Source organism: Heptranchias perlo, chromosome 4 (genome assembly GCF_035084215.1).
Source record: "Heptranchias perlo isolate sHepPer1 chromosome 4, sHepPer1.hap1, whole genome shotgun sequence".
In the NCBI taxonomy this organism is placed as follows: Eukaryota; Metazoa; Chordata; class Chondrichthyes; order Hexanchiformes; family Hexanchidae; genus Heptranchias; species Heptranchias perlo.
In genome coordinates, this window is record NC_090328.1 from 21856600 (window position 1) to 21878396 (window position 21797).

Below are 21797 nucleotides of genomic sequence, written 5' to 3' on the forward strand. Positions count from 1 at the left end.
ACAGCATTTCTTGTGACATAAGCAAGCCTGCCAATTATTTCCCAAAAAACTCATGTTTTTTTGTAGCCCAAGCAAGGCTGTTCAACCAATACGAATTAGTGCTGAATCACAGATTAACTTGGTACGGTCAGTAAAAAAAACTGATTAAGACTGTCCAAGCTCTGATAATTTGGGGCCTGCAGGCACAATCATCTGAACAAGCCTTTTTTCCTTTAGCCTTGAAAGTAGACTAATTGAGAGGAGACCTTATAGAATCATACAAGATATTAAATGGTGTTGATACGGTAAATCCAGGGTACTAATTTAAGGTAGCCAAGATACTAAACATGTACAAATCATGCAGGAAATCATACTAAATTATTACACACAATTGAATGATATTTGGAACACAAATGGGTGGAAGTTATGTTACAGCTGTACAGAGCTCTGGTTAGACCCCATCTGGAGTACTGCATTCAGTTCTGGGCATCGCACCTCAAGAAGGATGTATTGGCTTTGGAGGGCTTGCAGCGCAGAATCACCAGAATGATACCAGGGCTAAAAGAGTTAAGTCATGAGGACAGGCTGCATAAACTAGGATTGTTTTCCCTTGAATATAGAAGATTAAGGAGTGATCTAATTGAAGTGTTTAAGATGATTAAAGGATTTGATAGGGTAGATAGAGAGAAACTATTTCATCTGGTGGGAGAGTCCAGAACAAGGGGGTATAACCTTAAAATTAGAGCTAGGCCATTCAGGGGTGATGTCAGAAAGCACTTCTTCATGTAAAGGGTAGTGGAAACCTGGAATTGTCTCCCTCAAAAAACTATAGAGGTTAGGTCAATTGAAAATTTCAAAACTGAGATTGATAGATTTTTGTTAGGCAAGAATATTAAGTGTTACGGAACCAAGGCGGGTAAATGGAGTTAAGATACAGATCAGCCATGATCTAATTGAATGGCGAAACAGGCTCGAGGGGCTGAATGGCCTACTCCTGTTCCTATGATTCTATGAGACAAAAACAGAAAACAGAAAATGATGAAGGGTTGTATGCTCAAAACATTAACTTATCTTTTCTCCAATGCAGTACTGAGGCAATGCTGCATTGTTGGAGGTTCCGTCTTTTGCACGAGATGTTAAACCAAGGCCCCATCTGCCCTCTTGGGTGGACATAAAAGCTCCCATGGCGTTATTGGAAGAAGAACAGGGGAGTTCTCCCCGGTATCTTGGCCAATGTTTATCCCTCAATCAACATCACTAAAACAGATGATCTGGTCATTATATCATTGCTGTTTGTGAGAGCTTGCTATGTGCAAATTGGCTGCTGCGTTTCCTGCATTACAACAGTGACTACACTTCAAAAGTATTTAATTGGCTGTAAAGCACGTTGGGACATCCTGAGGTTGTGAAAGGCTCGACATAAATGCAAGTTTATCTTTTCCTTTCTTTCTAGATGTTGACTGACCTGCTGTGTGTTTCCAGGATATTGTTTTTTGTTTTTGCATTTTCAGGTTTTTTTCCACTTTCTTTTCAAAGTGATATAAGAGAACAGATCAAGTCCGACAATAACTTATGAGCAAGGTCTCTTCACTCATGAAGTTAACTTACTTCTGAGTTATTCCGTTAGAGTCAGCACATACCGATCATTCTAAACCACATCTCTTGCCATTGCACAAACTATTTACGACATCTTCACTTGAAAAAGAATTCTACCCCAAGAGAAAGACACTGCACAATGTTTTGGCAACAGCTGATTGACTTCCCTGACAGTGTGCAACTGATGGCCTCCCACCACCAGGTGGCGAAGGTGAAGGATGTTCAACATGTTGAGGGGGTTTATCTTTGTGACCTCATAACATTTTCAAGTCACCAGGCCCTGATGTAAGATCGGCCTTCTGGGTATCTGATTGGACACGTCGGCAAACGTGATGTCGAACACTATGCTGTGATTGGTTAGTTTCGCTGTCAATCAAAGAAGGATCGGCTCGGGGTAAGACGTCAAGACGCAGTGGCCTGGGGGTTCGGAGATCCAGGCCGGGGGAAGGAAGAAGTGGTGACGGGATCCGTCCGGTAAAGTATCCGGGCAGCATCACTGCAGTGTGGGGGGGGAGGCCTTGGACTGTGGGTGCTGACTGTCCCTGGGGGTGGGGAGTTAGACCGTGCCCCACTGTCGGTGACAGTCCCCCGGGGTGGGGAGTTAGACCGTGCCCCACTGTCGGTGACAGTCCCTGTGGGTGGGGAGTTAGACCGTGCCCCACTGTCGGTGACAGTCCCTGTGGGTGGGGAGTTAGACCGTGCCCCACTGTCGGTGACAGTCCCCGGGGGTGGGGAGTTAGACCGTGCCCCACTGTCGGTGACAGTCCCCGGGGGTGGGGGAGTTAGACCGTGCCCCACTGTCGGTGACAGTCCCCGGGGGTGGGGAGTTGGACCGTGCCCCACTGTCGGTGACAGTCCCCGGGGGTGGGGGAGTTAGACCGTGCCCCACTGTCGGTGACAGTCCCTGTGGGTGGGGAGTTAGACCGTGCCCCACTGTCGGTGACAGTCCCTGTGGGTGGGGAGTTAGACCGTGCCCCACTGTCGGTGACAGTCCCCGGGGGTGGGGAGTTGGACCGTGCCCCACTGTCGGTGACAGTCCCCGGGGGTGGGGGAGTTAGACCGTGCCCCACTGTCGGTGACAGTCCCTGTGGGTGGGGAGTTAGACCGTGCCCCACTGTCGGTGACAGTCCCCGGGGGTGGGAAGTTAGACCGTGCCCCACTGTCGGTGACAGTCCCTGTGGGTGGGGGAGTTAGACCGTGCCCCACTGTCGGTGACAGTCCCCGGGGGTGGGGAGTTAGACCGTGCCCCACTGTCGGTGACAGTCCCTGTGGGTGGGGGAGTTAGACCGTGCCCCACTGTCGGTGACAGTCCCCGGGGGTGGGGAGTTAGACCGTGCCCCACTGTCGGTGACAGTCCCCGGGGGTGGGGGAGTTAGACCGTGCCCCACTGTCGGTGACAGTCCCCGGGGGTGGGGAGTTAGACCGTGCCCCACTGTCGGTGACAGTCCCTGGGGGTGGGGGAGTTAGACCGTGCCCCACTGTCGGTGACTGTCCCTGTGGGTGGGGAGTTAGACCGTGCCCCACTGTCGGTGACAGTCCCCGGGGGTGGGGAGTTAGACCGTGCCCCACTGTCGGCGACAGTCCCCGGGGGTGGGGAGTTAGACCGTGCCCCACTGTCGGTGACAGTCCCTGGGGGTGGGGGAGTTAGACCGTGCCCCACTGTCGGTGACAGTCCCTGGGGGTGGGGGAGTTAGACCGTGCCCCACTGTCGGTGACAGTCCCCCGGGGGTGGGGAGTTAGACCGTGCCTCACTGTCGGTGACAGTCCCCGGGGGTGGGGGAGTTAGACCGTGCCCCACTGTCGGTGACAGTCCCTGGGGGTGGGGGAGTTAGACCGTGCCCCACTGTCGGTGACAGTCCCTGGGGGTGGGGGAGTTAGACCGTGCCCCACTGTCGGTGACAGTCCCCGGGGGTGGGGGAGTTAGACCGTGCCCCACTGTCGGTGACAGTCCCTGGGGGTGGGGGAGTTAGACCGTGCCCCACTGTCGGCGACAGTCCCCGGGGGTGGGGGAGTTAGACCGTGCCCCACTGTCGGTGACAGTCCCTGGGGGTGGGGGAGTTAGACCGTGCCCCACTGTCGGCGACTGTCCCCGGGGGTGGGGGAGTTAGACCGTGCCCCAATGTCGGTGACAGTCCCCGGGGGTGGGGGAGTAAGACCGTGCCCCACTGTCGGTGACAGTCCCTGTGGGTGGGGAGTTAGACCGTGCCCCACTGTCGGTGACAGTCCCTGGGGGTGGGGGAGTTAGACCGTGCCCCACTGTCGGCGACAGTCCCTGGGGGTGGGGAGTTAGACCGTGCCCCACTGTCGGTGACAGTCCCTGGGGGTGGGGAGTTAGACCGTGCCCCACTGTCGGTGACAGTCCCTGGGGGTGGGGGAGTTAGACCGTGCCCCACTGTCGGTGACAGTCCCTGTGGGTGGGGAGTTAGACCGTGCCCCACTGTCGGTGACAGTCCCTGTGGGTGGGGAGTTGGACCGTGCCCCACTGTCGGTGACAGTCCCCGGGGGTGGGGAGTTGGACCGTGCCCCACTGTCGGTGACAGTCCCTGGGGGTGGGGAGTTGGACCGTGCCCCACTGTCGGTGACAGTCCCTGGGGGTGGGGGAGTTAGACCGTGCCCCACTGTCGGTGACAGTCCCCGGGGGTGGGGAGTTAGACCGTGCCCCACTGTCGGTGACAGTCCCTGTGGGTGGGGGAGTTAGACCGTGCCCCAATGTCGGTGACAGTCCCTGGGGGTGGGGAGTTAGACCGTGCCCCACTGTCGGTGACAGTCCCTGGGGGTGGGGAGTTAGACCGTGCCCCACTGTCGGTGACAGTCCCCGGGGTTTGGGGAGTTAGACCGTGCCCCACTGTCGGTGACAGTCCCTGGGGGTGGGGGAGTTGGACCGTGCCCCACTGTCGGTGACAGTCCCTGGGGGTGGGGGAGTTGGACCGTGCCCCACTGTCGGTGACAGTCCCTGGGGGTGGGGGAGTTGGACCGTGCCCCACTGTCGGTGACAGTCCCCGGGGGTGGGGGAGTTAGACCGTGCCCCACTGTCGGTGACAGTCCCCGGGGGTGGGGGAGTTAGACCGTGCCCCACTGTCGGTGACAGTCCCCGGGGGTGGGGGAGTTAGACCGTGCCCCACTGTCGGTGACAGTCCCTGTGGGTGGGGAGTTAGACCGTGCCCCACTGTCGGTGACAGTTCCTGTGGGTGGGGAGTTAGACCGTGCCCCACTGTCGGTGACAGTCCCCGGGGGTGGGGAGTTAGACCGTGCCCCACTGTCGGTGACAGTTCCTGTGGGTGGGGAGTTAGACCGTGCCCCACTGTCGGTGACAGTTCCTGTGGGTGGGGAGTTAGACCGTGCCCCACTGTCGGTGACAGTCCCCGGGGTGGGGGAGTTAGACCGTGCCTCACTGTCGTTGACAGTCCCCGGGGGTGGGGGAGTTAGACCGTGCCCCACTGTCGGTGACAGTCCCTGGGGGTGGGGGAGTTAGACTGTGCCCCACTGTCGGTGACAGTCCCTGGGGGTGGGGGAGTTAGACCGTGCCTCACTGTCGGTGACAGTCCCCGGGGGTGGGGGAGTTAGACTGTGCCCCACTGTCGGTGACAGTCCCTGGGGGTGGGGGAGTTGGACCGTGCCCCACTGTCGGTGACAGTCCCCCGGGGTGGGGTGTTAGACCGTGCCCCACTGTCGGTGACAGTCCCCCGGGGTGGGGAGTTAGACCGTGCCCCACTGTCGGTGACAGTCCCTGTGGGTGGGGAGTTAGACCGTGCCCCACTGTCGGTGACAGTTCCTGTGGGTGGGGAGTTAGACCGTGCCCCACTGTCGGTGACAGTCCCCGGGGGTGGGAAGTTAGACCGTGCCCCACTGTCGGTGACAGTCCCCGGGGGTGGGGGAGTTAGACCTTGCCTCACTGTCGGTGACAGTCCCCGGGGGTGGGGGAGTTAGACCGTGCCCCAATGTCGGTGACAGTCCCCGGGGGTGGGGGGAGTTAGACCGTGCCCCACTGTCGGTGACAGTCCCCGGGGGTGGGGAGTTAGACCGTGCCCCAATGTCGGTGACAGTCCCCGGGGGTGGGGGGAGTTAGACCGTGCCCCACTGTCGGTGACAGTCCCTGGGGGTGGGGAGTTAGACCGTGCCCCAATGTCGGTGACAGTCCCTGGGGGTGGGGGAGTTAGACCGTGCCCCACTGTCGGTGACAGTCCCTGGGGGTGGGGGAGTTAGACCGTGCCCCACTGTCGGTGACAGTCCCTGTGGGTGGGGGAGTTAGACCGTGCCCCACTGTCGGTGACAGTCCCTGGGGGTGGGGGAGTTGGACCGTGCCCCACTGTCGGTGACAGTCCCCGGGGGTGGGGGAGTTAGACCATGCCCCAATGTCGGTGACAGTCCCTGGGGGTGGGGGAGTTGGACCGTGCCCCACTGTCGGTGACAGTCCCCGGGGGTGGGGGAGTTAGACCGTGCCCCAATGTCGGTGACAGTCCCTGTGGGTGGGGAGTGAGACCGTGCCCCACTGTCGGTGACAGTCCCTGGGGGTGGGGAGTTAGACCGTGCCCCACTGTCGGTGACAGTCCCTGTGGGTGGGGAGTGAGACCGTGCCCCAATGTCGGTGACAGTCCCTGGGGGTGGGGGAGTTAGACCGTGCCCCACTGTCGGTGACAGTCCCTGTGGGTGGGGAGTGAGACCGTGCCCCAATGTCGGTGACAGTCCCTGTGGGTGGGGAGTGAGACCGTGCCCCACTGTCGGTGACAGTCCCCGGGGGTGGGGGAGTGAGACCGTGCCCCACTGTCGGTGACAGTCCCCGGGGGTGGGGGAGTTAGACCGTGCCCCACTGTCGGTGACAGTCCCCGGGGGTAGGGGAGTTAGACCGTGCCCCACTGTCGGTGACAGTCCCTGGGGTTGGGGGAGTTAGACCGTGCCCCACTGTCGGTGACAGTCCCCGGGGCTGGGGAGTTAGACCGTGCCCCACTGTCGGTGACAGTCCCTGGGGGTGGGGGAGTTAGACCGTGCCCCACTGTCGGTGACAGTCCCTGGGGGTGGGGAGTTAGACCGTGCCCCACTGTCGGTGACAGTCCCTGGGGGTGGGGGAGTTAGACCGTGCCCCACTGTCGGTGACAGTCCCTGGGGGTGGGGGAGTTAGACCGTGCCCCACTGTCGGTGACAGTCCCCGGGGGTGGGGAGTTAGACCGTGCCCCACTGTCGGTGACAGTCCCTGGGGGTGGGGGAGTTAGACCGTGCCCCACTGTCGGTGACAGTCCCTGGGGGTGGGGGAGTTGGACCGTGCCTCACTGTCGGTGACAGTTCCTGTGGGTGGGGAGTTAGACCGTGCCCCACTGTCGGTGACAGTCCCTGGGGGTGGGGGAGTTAGACCGTGCCCCACTGTCGGTGACAGTTCCTGTGGGTGGGGAGTTAGACCGTGCCCCACTGTCGGTGACAGTCCCCGGGGGTGGGGGAGTTAGACTGTGCCCCACTGTCGGTGACAGTCCCCGGGGGTGGGAAGTTAGACCGTGCCCCACTGTCGGTGACAGTCCCCGGGGGTGGGAAGTTAGACCGTGCCCCACTGTCGGTGACAGTCCCTGGGGGTGGGGGAGTTAGACTGTGCCCCACTGTCGGTGACAGTCCCTGGGGGTGGGGGAGTTAGACCGTGCCTCACTGTCGGTGACAGTCCCCGGGGGTGGGGGAGTTAGACTGTGCCCCACTGTCGGTGACAGTCCCTGTGGGTGGGGTGTTAGACCGTGCCCCACTGTCGGTGACAGTCCCCCGGGGTGGGGAGTTAGACCGTGCCCCACTGTCGGTGACAGTCCCCCGGGGTGGGGAGTTAGACCGTGCCCCACTGTCGGTGACAGTCCCCCGGGGTGGGGAGTTAGACCGTGCCCCACTGTCGGTGACAGTCCCCCGGGGTGGGGAGTTAGACCGTGCCCCACTGTCGGTGACAGTCCCCCGGGGTGGGGAGTTAGACCGTGCCCCACTGTCGGTGACAGTCCCTGTGGGTGGGGGAGTTAGACCGTGCCCCACTGTCGGTGACAGTCCCTGTGGGTGGGGGAGTTAGACCGTGCCCCACTGTCGGTGACAGTCCCCGGGGGTGGGGAGTTAGACCGTGCCCCACTGTCGGTGACAGTCCCTGTGGGTGGGGAGTTAGACCGTGCCCCACTGTCGGTGACAGTCCCCGGGGGTGGGGAGTTAGACCGTGCCCCACTGTCGGTGACAGTCCCTGTGGGTGGGGAGTTGGACCGTGCCCCACTGTCGGTGACAGTCCCTGGGGGTGGGGAGTTAACCGTGCCTCACTGTCGGTGACAGTCCCCGGGGGTGGGGGGAGTTGGACCGTGCCCCACTGTCGGTGACAGTCCCCGGGGTTTGGGGAGTTAGACCGTGCCTCACTGTCGGTGACAGTCCCTGTGGGTGGGGAGTTGGACCGTGCCCCACTGTCGGTGACAGTCCCCGGGGGTGGGGAGTTAGACCGTGCCTCACTGTCGGTGACAGTCCCCGGGGGTGGGGAGTTAACCGTGCCTCACTGTCGGTGACAGTCCCTGGGGGTGGGGGGAGTTGGACCGTGCCCCACTGACGGTGACAGTCCCTGTGGGTGGGGAGTTAGGCCGTGCCCCACTGTCGGTGACAGTCCCTGGGGGTGGGGGAGTTAGACCGTGCCCCACTGTCGGTGACAGTCCCTGGGGGTGGGGGAGTTGGACCGTGCCCCACTGTCGGTGACAGTCCCCGGGGGTGGGGGAGTTAGACCGTGCCCCACTGTCGGTGACAGTCCCCGGGGGTGGGGGAGTTAGACCGTGCCCCACTGTCGGTGACAGTCCCCGGGGGTGGGGAGTTAGACCGTGCCTCACTGTCGGTGACAGTCCCCGGGGGTGGGGAGTTAACCGTGCCTCACTGTCGGTGACAGTCCCTGGGGGTGGGGGGAGTTGGACCGTGCCCCACTGACGGTGACAGTCCCTGTGGGTGGGGAGTTAGGCCGTGCCCCACTGTCGGTGACAGTCCCCGGGGGTGGGGAGTTAGACTGTGCCTCACTGTCGGTGACAGTCCCTGGGGGTGGGGAGTTAGACCGTGCCCCACTGTCGGTGACAGTCCCTGTGGGTGGGGAGTGAGACCGTGCCCCAATGTCGGTGACAGTCCCTGGGGGTGGGGGAGTTAGACCGTGCCCCACTGTCGGTGACAGTCCCTGTGGGTGGGGAGTGAGACCGTGCCCCAATGTCGGTGACAGTCCCTGTGGGTGGGGAGTGAGACCGTGCCCCACTGTCGGTGACAGTCCCCGGGGGTGGGGGAGTTAGACCGTGCCCCACTGTCGGTGACAGTCCCTGTGGGTGGGGAGTTAGACCGTGCCCCACTGTCGGTGACAGTCCCCGGGGGTGGGGGAGTGAGACCGTGCCCCACTGTCGGTGACAGTCCCCGGGGGTGGGGGAGTTAGACCGTGCCCCACTGTCGGTGACAGTCCCCGGGGGTAGGGGAGTTAGACCGTGCCCCACTGTCGGTGACAGTCCCTGGGGTTGGGGGAGTTAGACCGTGCCCCACTGTCGGTGACAGTCCCCGGGGCTGGGGAGTTAGACCGTGCCCCACTGTCGGTGACAGTCCCTGGGGGTGGGGGAGTTAGACCGTGCCCCACTGTCGGTGACAGTCCCTGGGGGTGGGGAGTTAGACCGTGCCCCACTGTCGGTGACAGTCCCTGGGGGTGGGGGAGTTAGACCGTGCCCCACTGTCGGTGACAGTCCCTGGGGGTGGGGGAGTTAGACCGTGCCCCACTGTCGGTGACAGTCCCCGGGGGTGGGGAGTTAGACCGTGCCCCACTGTCGGTGACAGTCCCTGGGGGTGGGGGAGTTAGACCGTGCCCCACTGTCGGTGACAGTCCCTGGGGGTGGGGGAGTTGGACCGTGCCTCACTGTCGGTGACAGTTCCTGTGGGTGGGGAGTTAGACCGTGCCCCACTGTCGGTGACAGTCCCTGGGGGTGGGGGAGTTAGACCGTGCCCCACTGTCGGTGACAGTTCCTGTGGGTGGGGAGTTAGACCGTGCCCCACTGTCGGTGACAGTCCCCGGGGGTGGGGGAGTTAGACTGTGCCCCACTGTCGGTGACAGTCCCCGGGGGTGGGAAGTTAGACCGTGCCCCACTGTCGGTGACAGTCCCCGGGGGTGGGAAGTTAGACCGTGCCCCACTGTCGGTGACAGTCCCTGGGGGTGGGGGAGTTAGACTGTGCCCCACTGTCGGTGACAGTCCCTGGGGGTGGGGGAGTTAGACCGTGCCTCACTGTCGGTGACAGTCCCCGGGGGTGGGGGAGTTAGACTGTGCCCCACTGTCGGTGACAGTCCCTGTGGGTGGGGTGTTAGACCGTGCCCCACTGTCGGTGACAGTCCCCCGGGGTGGGGAGTTAGACCGTGCCCCACTGTCGGTGACAGTCCCCCGGGGTGGGGAGTTAGACCGTGCCCCACTGTCGGTGACAGTCCCCCGGGGTGGGGAGTTAGACCGTGCCCCACTGTCGGTGACAGTCCCCCGGGGTGGGGAGTTAGACCGTGCCCCACTGTCGGTGACAGTCCCCCGGGGTGGGGAGTTAGACCGTGCCCCACTGTCGGTGACAGTCCCTGTGGGTGGGGGAGTTAGACCGTGCCCCACTGTCGGTGACAGTCCCTGTGGGTGGGGGAGTTAGACCGTGCCCCACTGTCGGTGACAGTCCCCGGGGGTGGGGAGTTAGACCGTGCCCCACTGTCGGTGACAGTCCCTGTGGGTGGGGAGTTAGACCGTGCCCCACTGTCGGTGACAGTCCCCGGGGGTGGGGAGTTAGACCGTGCCCCACTGTCGGTGACAGTCCCTGTGGGTGGGGAGTTGGACCGTGCCCCACTGTCGGTGACAGTCCCTGGGGGTGGGGAGTTAACCGTGCCTCACTGTCGGTGACAGTCCCCGGGGGTGGGGGGAGTTGGACCGTGCCCCACTGTCGGTGACAGTCCCCGGGGTTTGGGGAGTTAGACCGTGCCTCACTGTCGGTGACAGTCCCTGTGGGTGGGGAGTTGGACCGTGCCCCACTGTCGGTGACAGTCCCCGGGGGTGGGGAGTTAGACCGTGCCTCACTGTCGGTGACAGTCCCCGGGGGTGGGGAGTTAACCGTGCCTCACTGTCGGTGACAGTCCCTGGGGGTGGGGGGAGTTGGACCGTGCCCCACTGACGGTGACAGTCCCTGTGGGTGGGGAGTTAGGCCGTGCCCCACTGTCGGTGACAGTCCCTGGGGGTGGGGGAGTTAGACCGTGCCCCACTGTCGGTGACAGTCCCTGGGGGTGGGGGAGTTGGACCGTGCCCCACTGTCGGTGACAGTCCCCGGGGGTGGGGGAGTTAGACCGTGCCCCACTGTCGGTGACAGTCCCCGGGGGTGGGGGAGTTAGACCGTGCCCCACTGTCGGTGACAGTCCCCGGGGGTGGGGAGTTAACCGTGCCTCACTGTCGGTGACAGTCCCCGGGGGTGGGGAGTTAACCGTGCCTCACTGTCGGTGACAGTCCCTGGGGGTGGGGGGAGTTGGACCGTGCCCCACTGACGGTGACAGTCCCTGTGGGTGGGGAGTTAGGCCGTGCCCCACTGTCGGTGACAGTCCCCGGGGGTGGGGAGTTAGACTGTGCCTCACTGTCGGTGACAGTCCCCGGGGGTGGGGAGTTAACCGTGCCTCACTGTCGGTGACAGTCCCCGGGGGTGGGGAGTTAACCGTGCCTCACTGTCGGTGACAGTCCCTGGGGGTGGGGGGAGTTGGACCGTGCCCCACTGACGGTGACAGTCCCTGTGGGTGGGGAGTTAGACCGTGCCCCAATGTCGGTGACAGTCCCCGGGGGTGGGGAGTTAGACCGTGCCCCACTGACGGTGACAGTCCCTGTGGGTGGGGAGTTAGGCCGTGCCCCACTGTCGGTGACAGTCCCCGGGGGTGGGGAGTTAGACTGTGCCTCACTGTCGGTGACAGTCCCTGGGGGTGGGGGAGTTAGACCGTGCCCCACTGTCGGTGACAGTCCCCGGGGGTGGGGAGTTAGACCGTGCCCCACTGTCGGTGACAGTCCCCGGGGGTGGGGAGTTAGACCGTGCCCCACTGTCGGTGACAGTCCCCGGGGGTGGGGAGTTAGACCGTGCCCCACTGTCGGTGACAGTCCCCGGGGGTGGGGAGTTAGACCGTGCCCCACTGTCAGTGACAGTCCCCGTGGGTGGGGAGTTAGACCGTGCCCCACTGTCGGTGACAGTCCCCGGGGGTGGGGGAGTTAGACCGTGCCTCACTGTCGGTGACAGTCCCTGTGGGTGGGGAGTTAGACCGTGCCCCGGTGGGGAGTTGGACCGTGCCCCACTGTCGGTGACAGTCCCTGGGGGTGGGGGAGTTAGACCGTGCCCCACTGTCGACGACAGTCCCCGTGGGTGGGGAGTTGGACCGTACCCCACTGTCGACGACAGTCCCCGTGGGTGGGGAGTTGGACCGTGCCCCACTGTCGACGACAGTCCCCGTGGGTGGGGAGTTGGACCGTACCCCACTGTCGACGACAGTCCCCGTGGGTGGGGAGTTGGACCGTGCCCCACTGTCGACGACAGTCCCCGTGGGTGGGGAGTTGGACCGTGCCCCACTGTCGATGACAGTCCCCGGGGGTGGGGGAGTTAGACCGTGCCCCACTGTCGATGACAGTCCCTGTGGGTGGGGAGTTAGACCGTGCCCCACTGTCGATGACAGTCCCTGTGGGTGGGGAGTTGGACCGTGCCCCACTGTGGATGACAATCCCTGTGGGTGGGGGAGTTAGACCGTGCCCCACTGTCGGTGACAGTCCCTGTTGGTGGGGGAGTTAGACCGTGCCCCACTGTCGATGACAGTCCCTGTGGGTGGGGAGTTAGACCGTGCCCCACTGTCGATGACAGTCCCTGTGGGTGGGAAGTTAGACCGTGCCCCACTGTCGGTGACAGTCCCTGTGGGTGGGGAGTTAGACCGTGCCCCACTGTCGGTGACAGTCCCTGTGGGTGGGGGAGTTCGACCGTGCCCCACTGTCGGTGACAGTCCCTGTGGGTGGGGGAGTTCGACCGTGCCCCACTGTCGACGACGGTCCCCAGAGGTGGGAAGTTAGACCGTGCCCCACTCTTGGTGACTGTCCCCGGGGGTGAGGAGTTGGATTGTGCCCCAGTATGGGTGATTGTCCCTGGGGATGGGGAAGTTAAACCGTGCCCTGGTTTGGGTGACTGTTTCATAAACAGAGTAAGTTTGTTTGGTTACCACAACAGAGACCATGACACCAGCTGCAAGATGACGGGGAGCTTTGCTACTCATGTAACTTCTAGCTTGCTGCCTGCAAGTCTTCAGTCAAAACCTAATCAGCGGAGGCTGCTCCAGGTCTTGCATTCAACATTGGTCTGGCTCCATGGCTTAGCTGATCTAAATGGGACCTATGCACTGCCCCCAGCCAATCCCTCCTTTTTTAAATTTGTTCTTGGGATGTGGTGACACTGGTGAGGAAATTATTTATTGGCCATCCCTAGTTGCCATGAGTGTATTAAGAGTCCACTCGATATTGTGGGGCTGGAGTCGCTTGTAAACGCAAGTAGTGTTGGCAGCTTCCCACCCCTGAAGGGTGTTAGCGAACCTGTTAATTTTCATGGCTTATAAATTAGCCCATTTCACAACTTGCTATGGTGGGATTTGAGCTCATGACCTCTACATTGCTGGTGCAGTACCATAACCACTAGGCAACCTGCAGAGTTAGACACTTCCACTGAATGCATAAACACCTCTTCTTGAGGCTCAGCCATTTATTCCAGGCTCAGCTTGCCCCTTCCCTATCCCTCCCAGTCTCGGGCCCTCAGTTTGCTTGTCTGTGCATGTTGCAGTGAGTGGGTGAATAATACACACTGACTGCTGCTTGCTTTCAAGGCGTTTGTTGTTGCATCCTTCACAGAACTGCTTCAAGGAAGCATCAGGATTGAGACCAGGTTAAATTGTCTGCAACCTCCCACAAACTCCTTTCCCGCTTTCTAAAAGAAATTTTTTTAAAAAATTGACCAGCCAGGTGGTGTTAGGGCTAGGGAGATGCTGTCCAGGATGGTGACAGGAATGGTAATTTAGTCTATAATTTGAAATGTTTCTGTGGTGCTTGGACTCTTCTAATACCTAGAGCACTGGCTTCATACACTGGGATAAACGAGGTTTTGATGCCTGACGGGGGTTTGGAGCATCACGTCTGCCTCCATGGCTCTGTGCGAGGAATCGGGCAAACAAAAAGAACGTGAGACAAAGTGTATGCAAGGCATCAAAAATGGAAGAAACTGTAAGAGGTGGCGAGTGGGACACATACAAAAGAAAGAGGAGACGGAGGGAAGGAGACAGTTGCAGAAATTGAAAGATCAAGCGGACAGTGAGAGACTTGACATCCAGACATGTGCACGCACATGCAGTTACAGGAAGGGAGAATCTCATTATCATCTTTCATCCATGAGCAATACTACAGGAAATTGGCAAATTAAAAATGGCAAGGGTTCCAAGACTGGTGGTTAGCATGCTATTCACCCATTAGAAGCATCACAGTCAAACCGTACCACATTCCCATTTAACATCCGTATACATGAACTTTCAAGCAGGAGTGGGCACCTTGGCTTTTTTGTTCCCTCACCTGAGATGCTGAGACCAGTTGTCGTATCTTCTCAGCTGCCCTGGTTGAGAGCTAATTCAGTAACTGTCAAGTTCAGCGATTGAGCAGTAAGCAAACTGCTCACATTTAAGGTGCAGATAGAGTGAGATTCCTTCTCATTCCTTGAAATCTTGCAGGTGAACATGGGGCTCCCAGTTAAAAGTGCCTGTCTCAGTTTCTGAGACACATGTGCTGACTGGTAACTCCAATTCTTATTTATTTGAGCGTTGAACAGTAGTACTTTGAGTAGGATTCGAACCAGCTCAGGAAACTCGATTGGATTTCAAATAAAATGCCTTAACCTCTCGGCCGTCGCAGCTGCCCAATTCAGAAACAATCTCGAATTGACCCCGAGACCTAATTTATATAGCTCAGTTGTATGCTTTCTTTACCAAGTGAGCCATGGGGGCATAAATATTACAAATTTATATTTCACTAAATATAACATGTATTAAGTGCCTGCTTAGGTGTCCTAATCCAGAAATGTACCTATCATGTACGTGCAGGTTTTTGAGATCCTTGCAATGCAGAAAAAGCATCGAGACTGACCAGTGATCTTGCCTAGCTGCCCCTTTGTTCTTAACAGTGTTGCTTTGTCTTATGTTTCAGCTTGTGTGACATTAATCTGAACAATGAGCTCAACGCAGTGGGATTTTCCTTTGGAGCTTTGCTGCCGGCCTATGGCTTTTGTAGCTCTCACAGGCCTTGACGTGACTTATAATGCTGTGCATCGAGCCATTTGGGATGCATTTTGCGCTAACAGACGGGCTGATAGAGTTCCTATATCATTTAAAGTACTTCCTGGAGATCATGAATACCCGAAATGCAGACAAAAGGTGAGGAATTTTAGTAGTGGGATTATCTTCAGTTTGTATATTGCAAGGTGGAGAGTTTGGTTTGATTGATGAAACTGGGTATTATGGGGTGGAATTCAATCTGTGTACAATGCATGCAATAATGTGTATGAAAAGGTACATTTTTTAAAAAAAGGACATTAAATTGTGTGAAAATACTTTTTTTAGACATTAAAATGGGGGAATACTGTATAAAAGTTTAGCTTTATTTTCCCTTTTTTGCTGTAGATTTTGTACGGCATTTTGCTGTCAATTAACGTAGTAAAACGTCCCAAAGTGCTTCACACAGTAATATCAAACAAAATTTGACACTGAGCCACGAGATATTAAAACAGGTGACCAAAAGCTTGGTCAAAGAGAGAGGTTTTAAGAAGCGTCTTAAAAGAGAGAGAGAGAGAGCTACAGAGGTTTAGGGAGGGAATTCGAGTTTTGCGCCTAGACAGCTGAAGGCATGGCCGCCAGTGGTGGAGCGATTAAAATCGGGGCTGTGCATGAGGCCAGAATTGGAGGAATGCAGAGATCTCGGAGGGTTGTAGGGTTGGAGGAGGTTACAGAGATAGGGAAGGGTGAGAATTTTAAAATCGATGTGTTTCAGGAACGGGAGCCAATGTAGGTCAGCGAGCACAGGGGTGATGGATGAACGGGACTTGGTGCGAGTTAGGATACGGGCAGCAGAATTTTGGATGAGCTCAAGTTGACGGAGGGTGCAAGGTGGGAGGCTGTTCAGGAGAGCATTGAAATACTTCCAACATGATGTATCCAAGAAACAATGGATAGAAGGAGAAAATCATCTGGAGGAAGATGATGGTGGTAACAGGCCATTTCTGAAATCCTACATGTATACACATTGACAACTTTGCCATGAATTGTTATTACAGTGAAGAAAAACTTTGAAAAGTTTTGTTTTCCAGTATAATTATACTGGGGGAAAGAAACTGATTTGTGCAGTCTGAGGTAACAAATATATAAAACACCCTGCATTTTACAGAGCCTTAAGAAATCTCAAATTTCAACTGCTTCAGTGAGTTATTTTGGAATTAAGTTAGTTAGGTAGGCAAAAGTGGTGGCTATTTCTCTCCTAGCAACATCCTGCAACAGCAATGCAGATGTCCCAAAGCATGTCGGAGCTGATGTATTACTTTTGGAGTGTAGTCACTTATGTAGGCAAGCATGGCAGCCAATCTAGCACACAGCAAGGTCCCAAAGAAACAGCACCGAGATGAATGACCAGTTAGTCTGTATTTTTTTATTCTGTTGGTTGAGGGAGGAATGTTGACCTGGGCACTGAGAGCACCCTGCTGTTCTCTGAATAATGCCATTTGATATTTAACATCTACTGAAACCATTGCCAAAGGCAGATCAGGCCTCATGTGAATGACTGAGTCTCCGATAATGCAACACTTTCCCAGTACTACACTGGAGAGTCTTCCCTAGATTGTGCGCTCATACAACTCAGATCATTCTGACTCCAGTTTCCCCATTTTTCTCAAGTCCTTGCAGTTGTTGTCACCATCTACCTCCCTCCAACACTCTGTTTAATCATTTCAGTCTGGTCCCTGCCCTGCCCATGACATCTAGGCTGCCAGTCATCAATGATTTCTTAGGTGACTGCAGTCATGATGTTTTGTTCCTCCTTGACCTCTTCGTGGTCTTTGATCAGGTGGGACGTGGCATCCTTCTCCACCATTTACTGCCTTGACAGCACACACTCTTGATTTCACTTGTAGCTGTCCCAGCACATTGCCTGCAAGTTCCATCCTTGAATTCTCCATCTTTATGTTGCTCCTTGTTGAAATTGTCAAGCATGGAATCAGCTTTCTTATGATCGCTGAGGATACCCAGCTTTACATTCCAGGACTGTTGCTGTGCAGTCAGACTGCCTGTTCGTTATCAAGTTGTGGATGAGCCAGATTTCTTGCAGCTGATCTTTGGCAAAAGCAAAGCTATCCTGTTAAGTCCCCCCCACCATAAACTCCATATCCTAGCTCCTGATGCCATCCCCCTTTGTAGATATTTGCTCAAGCTCCATCTACTGCTACACACCCTTGTTGTCTGCTTGACCCTGAGCTGAGCTCCAAACCCCACATTTAATCAATTACCTGTTTCCATCACTGAAACGTTGACCGTTTCCACCACTGTGTCACCCCACTGCTGCTGAAACCCTCATCCATGGCTTTACTTCTGAGCATAATTTATCTAATACCTTCCTTGTTGGCCTCCCAAGCTGCACCTTGCATAAGCTTTAACTCATCTGGAACTCCACCACCTGGACCTTATCCCACACAAAATGCTGCTAACCGTTTTCAAATTCCTTCACAGCCTCGTCCCTTCCTATGTCCCAGCCTGCACCCTTTACTCTTCCAACTCTGGTCGTCTGCAGTTTTCCTGTCTCTCACTACCGTCAATAGCAGCGACTTCCACTGTCTTGTCCCCACACTCTGGCACCATCTCCCTAAACTGCTTTGTTTTACTACATCTCTTTCCCTCATCCCCTTCTTTAAAATCTACCTCTGTGTCTGCACTTTTGCTCACCTCTGCTTCCTACTTCAGCTTGGGTCTGACTGTGAAGTCCACTAGGATGTTTTGTTGCATTAAAGACGCTATATAAATGGAAAGAGTAAAGCTCCCTCTACTCTAGACTGTAACAATGCACTTTATCTCCCCAATAAACCATTTCCTACTTCGCTTGTATGAATTAGTGTGATGGTTATATCATAAATCACACCAAGATTGCTTATTAGCAACTTGAGATATATGCAAATTAATGAGAACATAGATTTAAATTTTATGTCACTTCTGTGACTCCAGAGTATGTATCTGTGCAACCCACAAACACAAAAAGCTTTAACATTCTTGCTTTGGTGGAGTTTTCTTGCTAATTATTTCACTTCTCCCTTAACAGAGGACTTCTTATGAGTGGTACATTCCAAAAGGAATCCTTAAAACAGGTTGGATGAACAAACATCTGAACCTTGTTCCTGCACTCGTGGTGGTCTTCTATGAACTGGACTGGGATGAGCCACAGTGGAAGGAAAAGCAGTCCGAGTGTGCTACCAGAGTAGAAATTGTCAGGTATCCCTAATCCTTTGTGTTTATGAACACTATTCTTGTAAGAATCTGGAAAGGAATGTGCCTACATAAATAGTGAACCAGATGTTTAAAATCTCTTGGAACGATTTGGAAGCAGATCTGTAGCACTGTCTATTTTCAACCAGTGAGCTATAATTTCTTGGTCAGGAACGGATACAGATCTCCTTTTAAGGACCGAAGAACTACCAGACTGTGCCAAAGAGACGCTGGGATTTGGTTCAATTAGCTTTTTAGCAACCAACGCAGTTGAGTTGTGTTATTCAACTGAACATATAATTGTTGTAAAGAAAAATCCTTTTCCAATTATATCATGCAGTGATATCATCTTAATGTACTTGCTTGCTCTTTATCCTTTCTGTAAAAGGTTGCAAAATGTAACTGCTCTTTGAAAATGTTATCATTTTAAATAGAAATTAACAAGAAACCAGAAATTGGAATGAGATTTTTATATTGAAATCTTTTAGTGGAATAAATAGTTGTATAACTTTATCACTAAGGTGATACCTTTAGCATCTTCCTGCTGTGAAGGCAGTTAAAATGTCTTTGAATCTCACACCCTGTCCATTATGAAAGCACCAAATTGTATCATTGCAAATGATGGTTGCTGGCTAAAGCTTTCACCATGGATGGAAGTTTAATCACATTGATCTGAAAAAAGCGGAATAGCTCTGCAAGCAAAGTACTTGAAATAATAAAACCTGGCTCCTGCCTTGAGGGACTGTCAAGTGTGTTTGTGCATTTGCATGTAAGCAGAATTTTTTTTCTTTATGCACCTTTGAGGTTTCTTCGAGTCAGTTGGATGTCTGACACATGCAGAAACCATCTTTAAGAGCTTCCAAACTGAGTTACTGAGAAATTGACATGGGTAGAGTTCCTCTATAGGAACGCACCCAACTTGCCCAATACCAGAGAGTTTAGTTTGACAACAGCCACGGCTTTAGAGTCCCTGTGAGTAGAATCATAGGAAGGTTACAGCACGAAAGGAGGCCATTTGGCCCATCGTGTCCGTGCCGGCTCTATGCAAGAGCAATCCAGCTAGTCCCACTCCCTTGCTCTTTCTCCATGTCCTGCAAATTTTTTTCTTTCAAGTACTTAGCCAGTTCCCTTTTGAAGGCCATGATTGAATCTGCCTCCATCACCCCCTCGGACAGTGCATTCCAGATCCAGACCGCACTTTTTAAAAAAAAAAAAAGATTTTCCTCTTGTCACCTTTTTGGTTCTTTTGCCAATCACCTTCAATCTGTCCTCTGGTTCTTGACCATTCTGCCAACGGGAACAGGTTCTTTCTCTCTACTCTGTTTAGACCCTTCATGATTTTTAATACCTCTATCAAATCTCCTCGCACTCATCTCTGTTCCAAGGAGAACAACCCAAGTTCTCCAGTATATCCGCATAACTAAAGTCCCCCATTCCTGGAATCATTCTATTAAATCTCTTGTAAGGCCTTCACATCTTTCCTGAAGTGCGGTGCCCAGAACTGGCCACTATTCCAGTTGTGGCAAAACCAGCGTTTTATAAAGGTTCATCATGACTTCCATGATGTAGGAACACTTCTGCACTTTTCTCCCCAGCCACAGCTGCTCTGCCTACCAGCACATAACGCTAGGTTTCCAGCTGTTTGCCAAGCCAGTTTCACCCTATCCATTAGAGGATTATCTGGAGTCGAGTGGGAAGAATCCCACCACTTAGTGGCAGGCATGTGTACTACCTGTTCAGATTCCTTTAGTGAACCAGGCTGGTTGCTCAATAATCAGCAGGTCCCTGGGGTGCTGCAGCCCTGCCTGGCCCGGTTCCCTGGGGTGCTGCAGCCCTGCCTGGCCCGGTTCCCTGGGGTGCTGCAGCCCTGCCTGGCCCGGTTCCCTGGGGTGCTGCAGCCCTGCCTGGCCCGGTTCCCTTGGGTGCTGCAGCCCTGCCTGGCCCGGTTCCCTGGGGTGCCAAATCTGTCACGGAGGGGGTCACTCAGCAGGTATACCATTCTGGAGCTTCATAAACCAAAGAAACCCTGCTTACACCCCTTCACCCTTCAAAAGGAGGATAATCACTATTTGGTTATCTTAGATAAACAATTCCACAGTCTGGCTTTGAAACTTCTGCTAAGGAGGTGAATGTATGGGCAGGTGCCAGCAGGGGACATACATGAGTCTTGCAGCAATCAATGAATGCCCGTGATTCCTACTACACTGGATTCTGATTCTTTTGAATTGGCTGGTGCAAGATGTTTTTTCACCTTAATTTTGGCAGTTACTTTATTAACGGTCACTTTCTGTACTGGGGGACAGAGGCTTCAGCGTAGAGGGAAGGTGCGTAGACAGTTTAGGTTTAACTACTGTATGTTTCTTTGACTTGGGCCTCTTGTGCATCCTACCCCTCTGCTCCACCATTGGTGGTCATGCCTTCAGCTACCTTGGCTCGATGCTCTGGTAATCCCTAAAACCTTCTGACACTCCTCCTTTATACTCAACTGCTTGACCAAGCTTTTGAACCCCCCCCTCCCAATATTGTTTGGTGTTCCCTTTTTTCCCCATGCGTCTCTGTGAAGCTTTGTATGTTTAAAAGTACTATATAAATGCGAGTTGCAGCTGTGTATCGACTGCCCAGGAGGCAGAGGATATAGATAATGTGGACAAATTTAAAGGAGAATCGGACAGATATTGGAGAGAGTGATTTTTGAGGTACTAGTTTTTGGGATTGGTCAGATGGACTGCAGAGTCTTTTCTGCTCCTGTATTTTGCTATATTCCTAATTTATACCTTCACTTTTGTGGATTACACAGGCAGCATTGTCATTCCTAAAACTAGCAAAAGAAGTGATCATTCTTATTTTGTCCAGGATATATGACCTAATCGGACTCTACCATCTGTGCAGAATGCTATGTGATTTCTTTTGTACTTTTTTTTCCATGCCTCTCTGATTTGTGTACTTTGTGGTTCCAGGCAAAGTTTACAGGGAAGAAACACAAAGGTTGCTGTAGTGCTGATACAGAAGAAAACTCCCTTACCTCCAGGTATCTTAATTGCAAGCTCTTTTTTAAAAGAACAAAGCAAAATGCAGCACATGCTGGAAAATCCCAAACAAAAACAGAAAATGCTGGAAACACACAGCATGTCAGTCAACATTTGTGGAAAGAACAGACAAATTGACGTATTGGGCGAAGACCCATCTTCAGAACTGTTCTAAAGAAGTGTCTGCAGTCAAAATGTTAACTTGTCTGTTCTCTCCACAGATGCCGACTGACCCGCTGAGCATTTCCAGCATTATCTCCATTTTTTTTTCAAAGAAAATACCTTTTTGTTGCCATAAGTAGGTTGCAAACATTATAATGAATAAATTAAAAATACACTTTTACCATTATTGCTGTTCTATGATTTCAACATTTTAAGTAAAACTTAAACAAAATAGAATTTCTTTTACATAGAATCTACAGCACTAAAACAGGCCATTCAGCCCAACTGGTCTCTGCTGGTGTTTATGCTCCATATTGAGCCTAATGGAATGAAAGTAGAATCAGAAAAGCTTTGGGCTATGGATACATTACATTGAAGTCAACAACTTTTTTGTTCATGATTTTGTTTTGAAACAAAGATGTTTAACTGTCCAATATTGGTTCTTATAATGTCTAATGAAACTAGTGCTACTGCTTCTATTTTGTAACTTGCACAATTTAAAATGGTCCATTTTAAAACTA

The 21797-nt window shown here is 54.6% G+C and overlaps 1 protein-coding gene across 1 annotated transcript in view; it reads left to right on the plus strand.

The window, feature by feature from the left end:
* The first annotated feature begins 1962 nt into the window (after positions 1-1962).
* trappc11 (trafficking protein particle complex subunit 11) overlaps positions 1963-21797 on the plus strand; it is a 62134-nt gene continuing 42299 nt past the window's right edge. The window contains exons 1-4 of the mRNA XM_067982547.1: positions 1963-2049; positions 14778-15004; positions 17925-18094; positions 21046-21116. Of these exons, the coding sequence (XP_067838648.1) occupies positions 14801-15004; positions 17925-18094; positions 21046-21116 (445 nt within the window). The 5' untranslated portion in view covers positions 1963-2049; positions 14778-14800. The remainder of the gene's footprint in view (positions 2050-14777; positions 15005-17924; positions 18095-21045; positions 21117-21797) is intronic.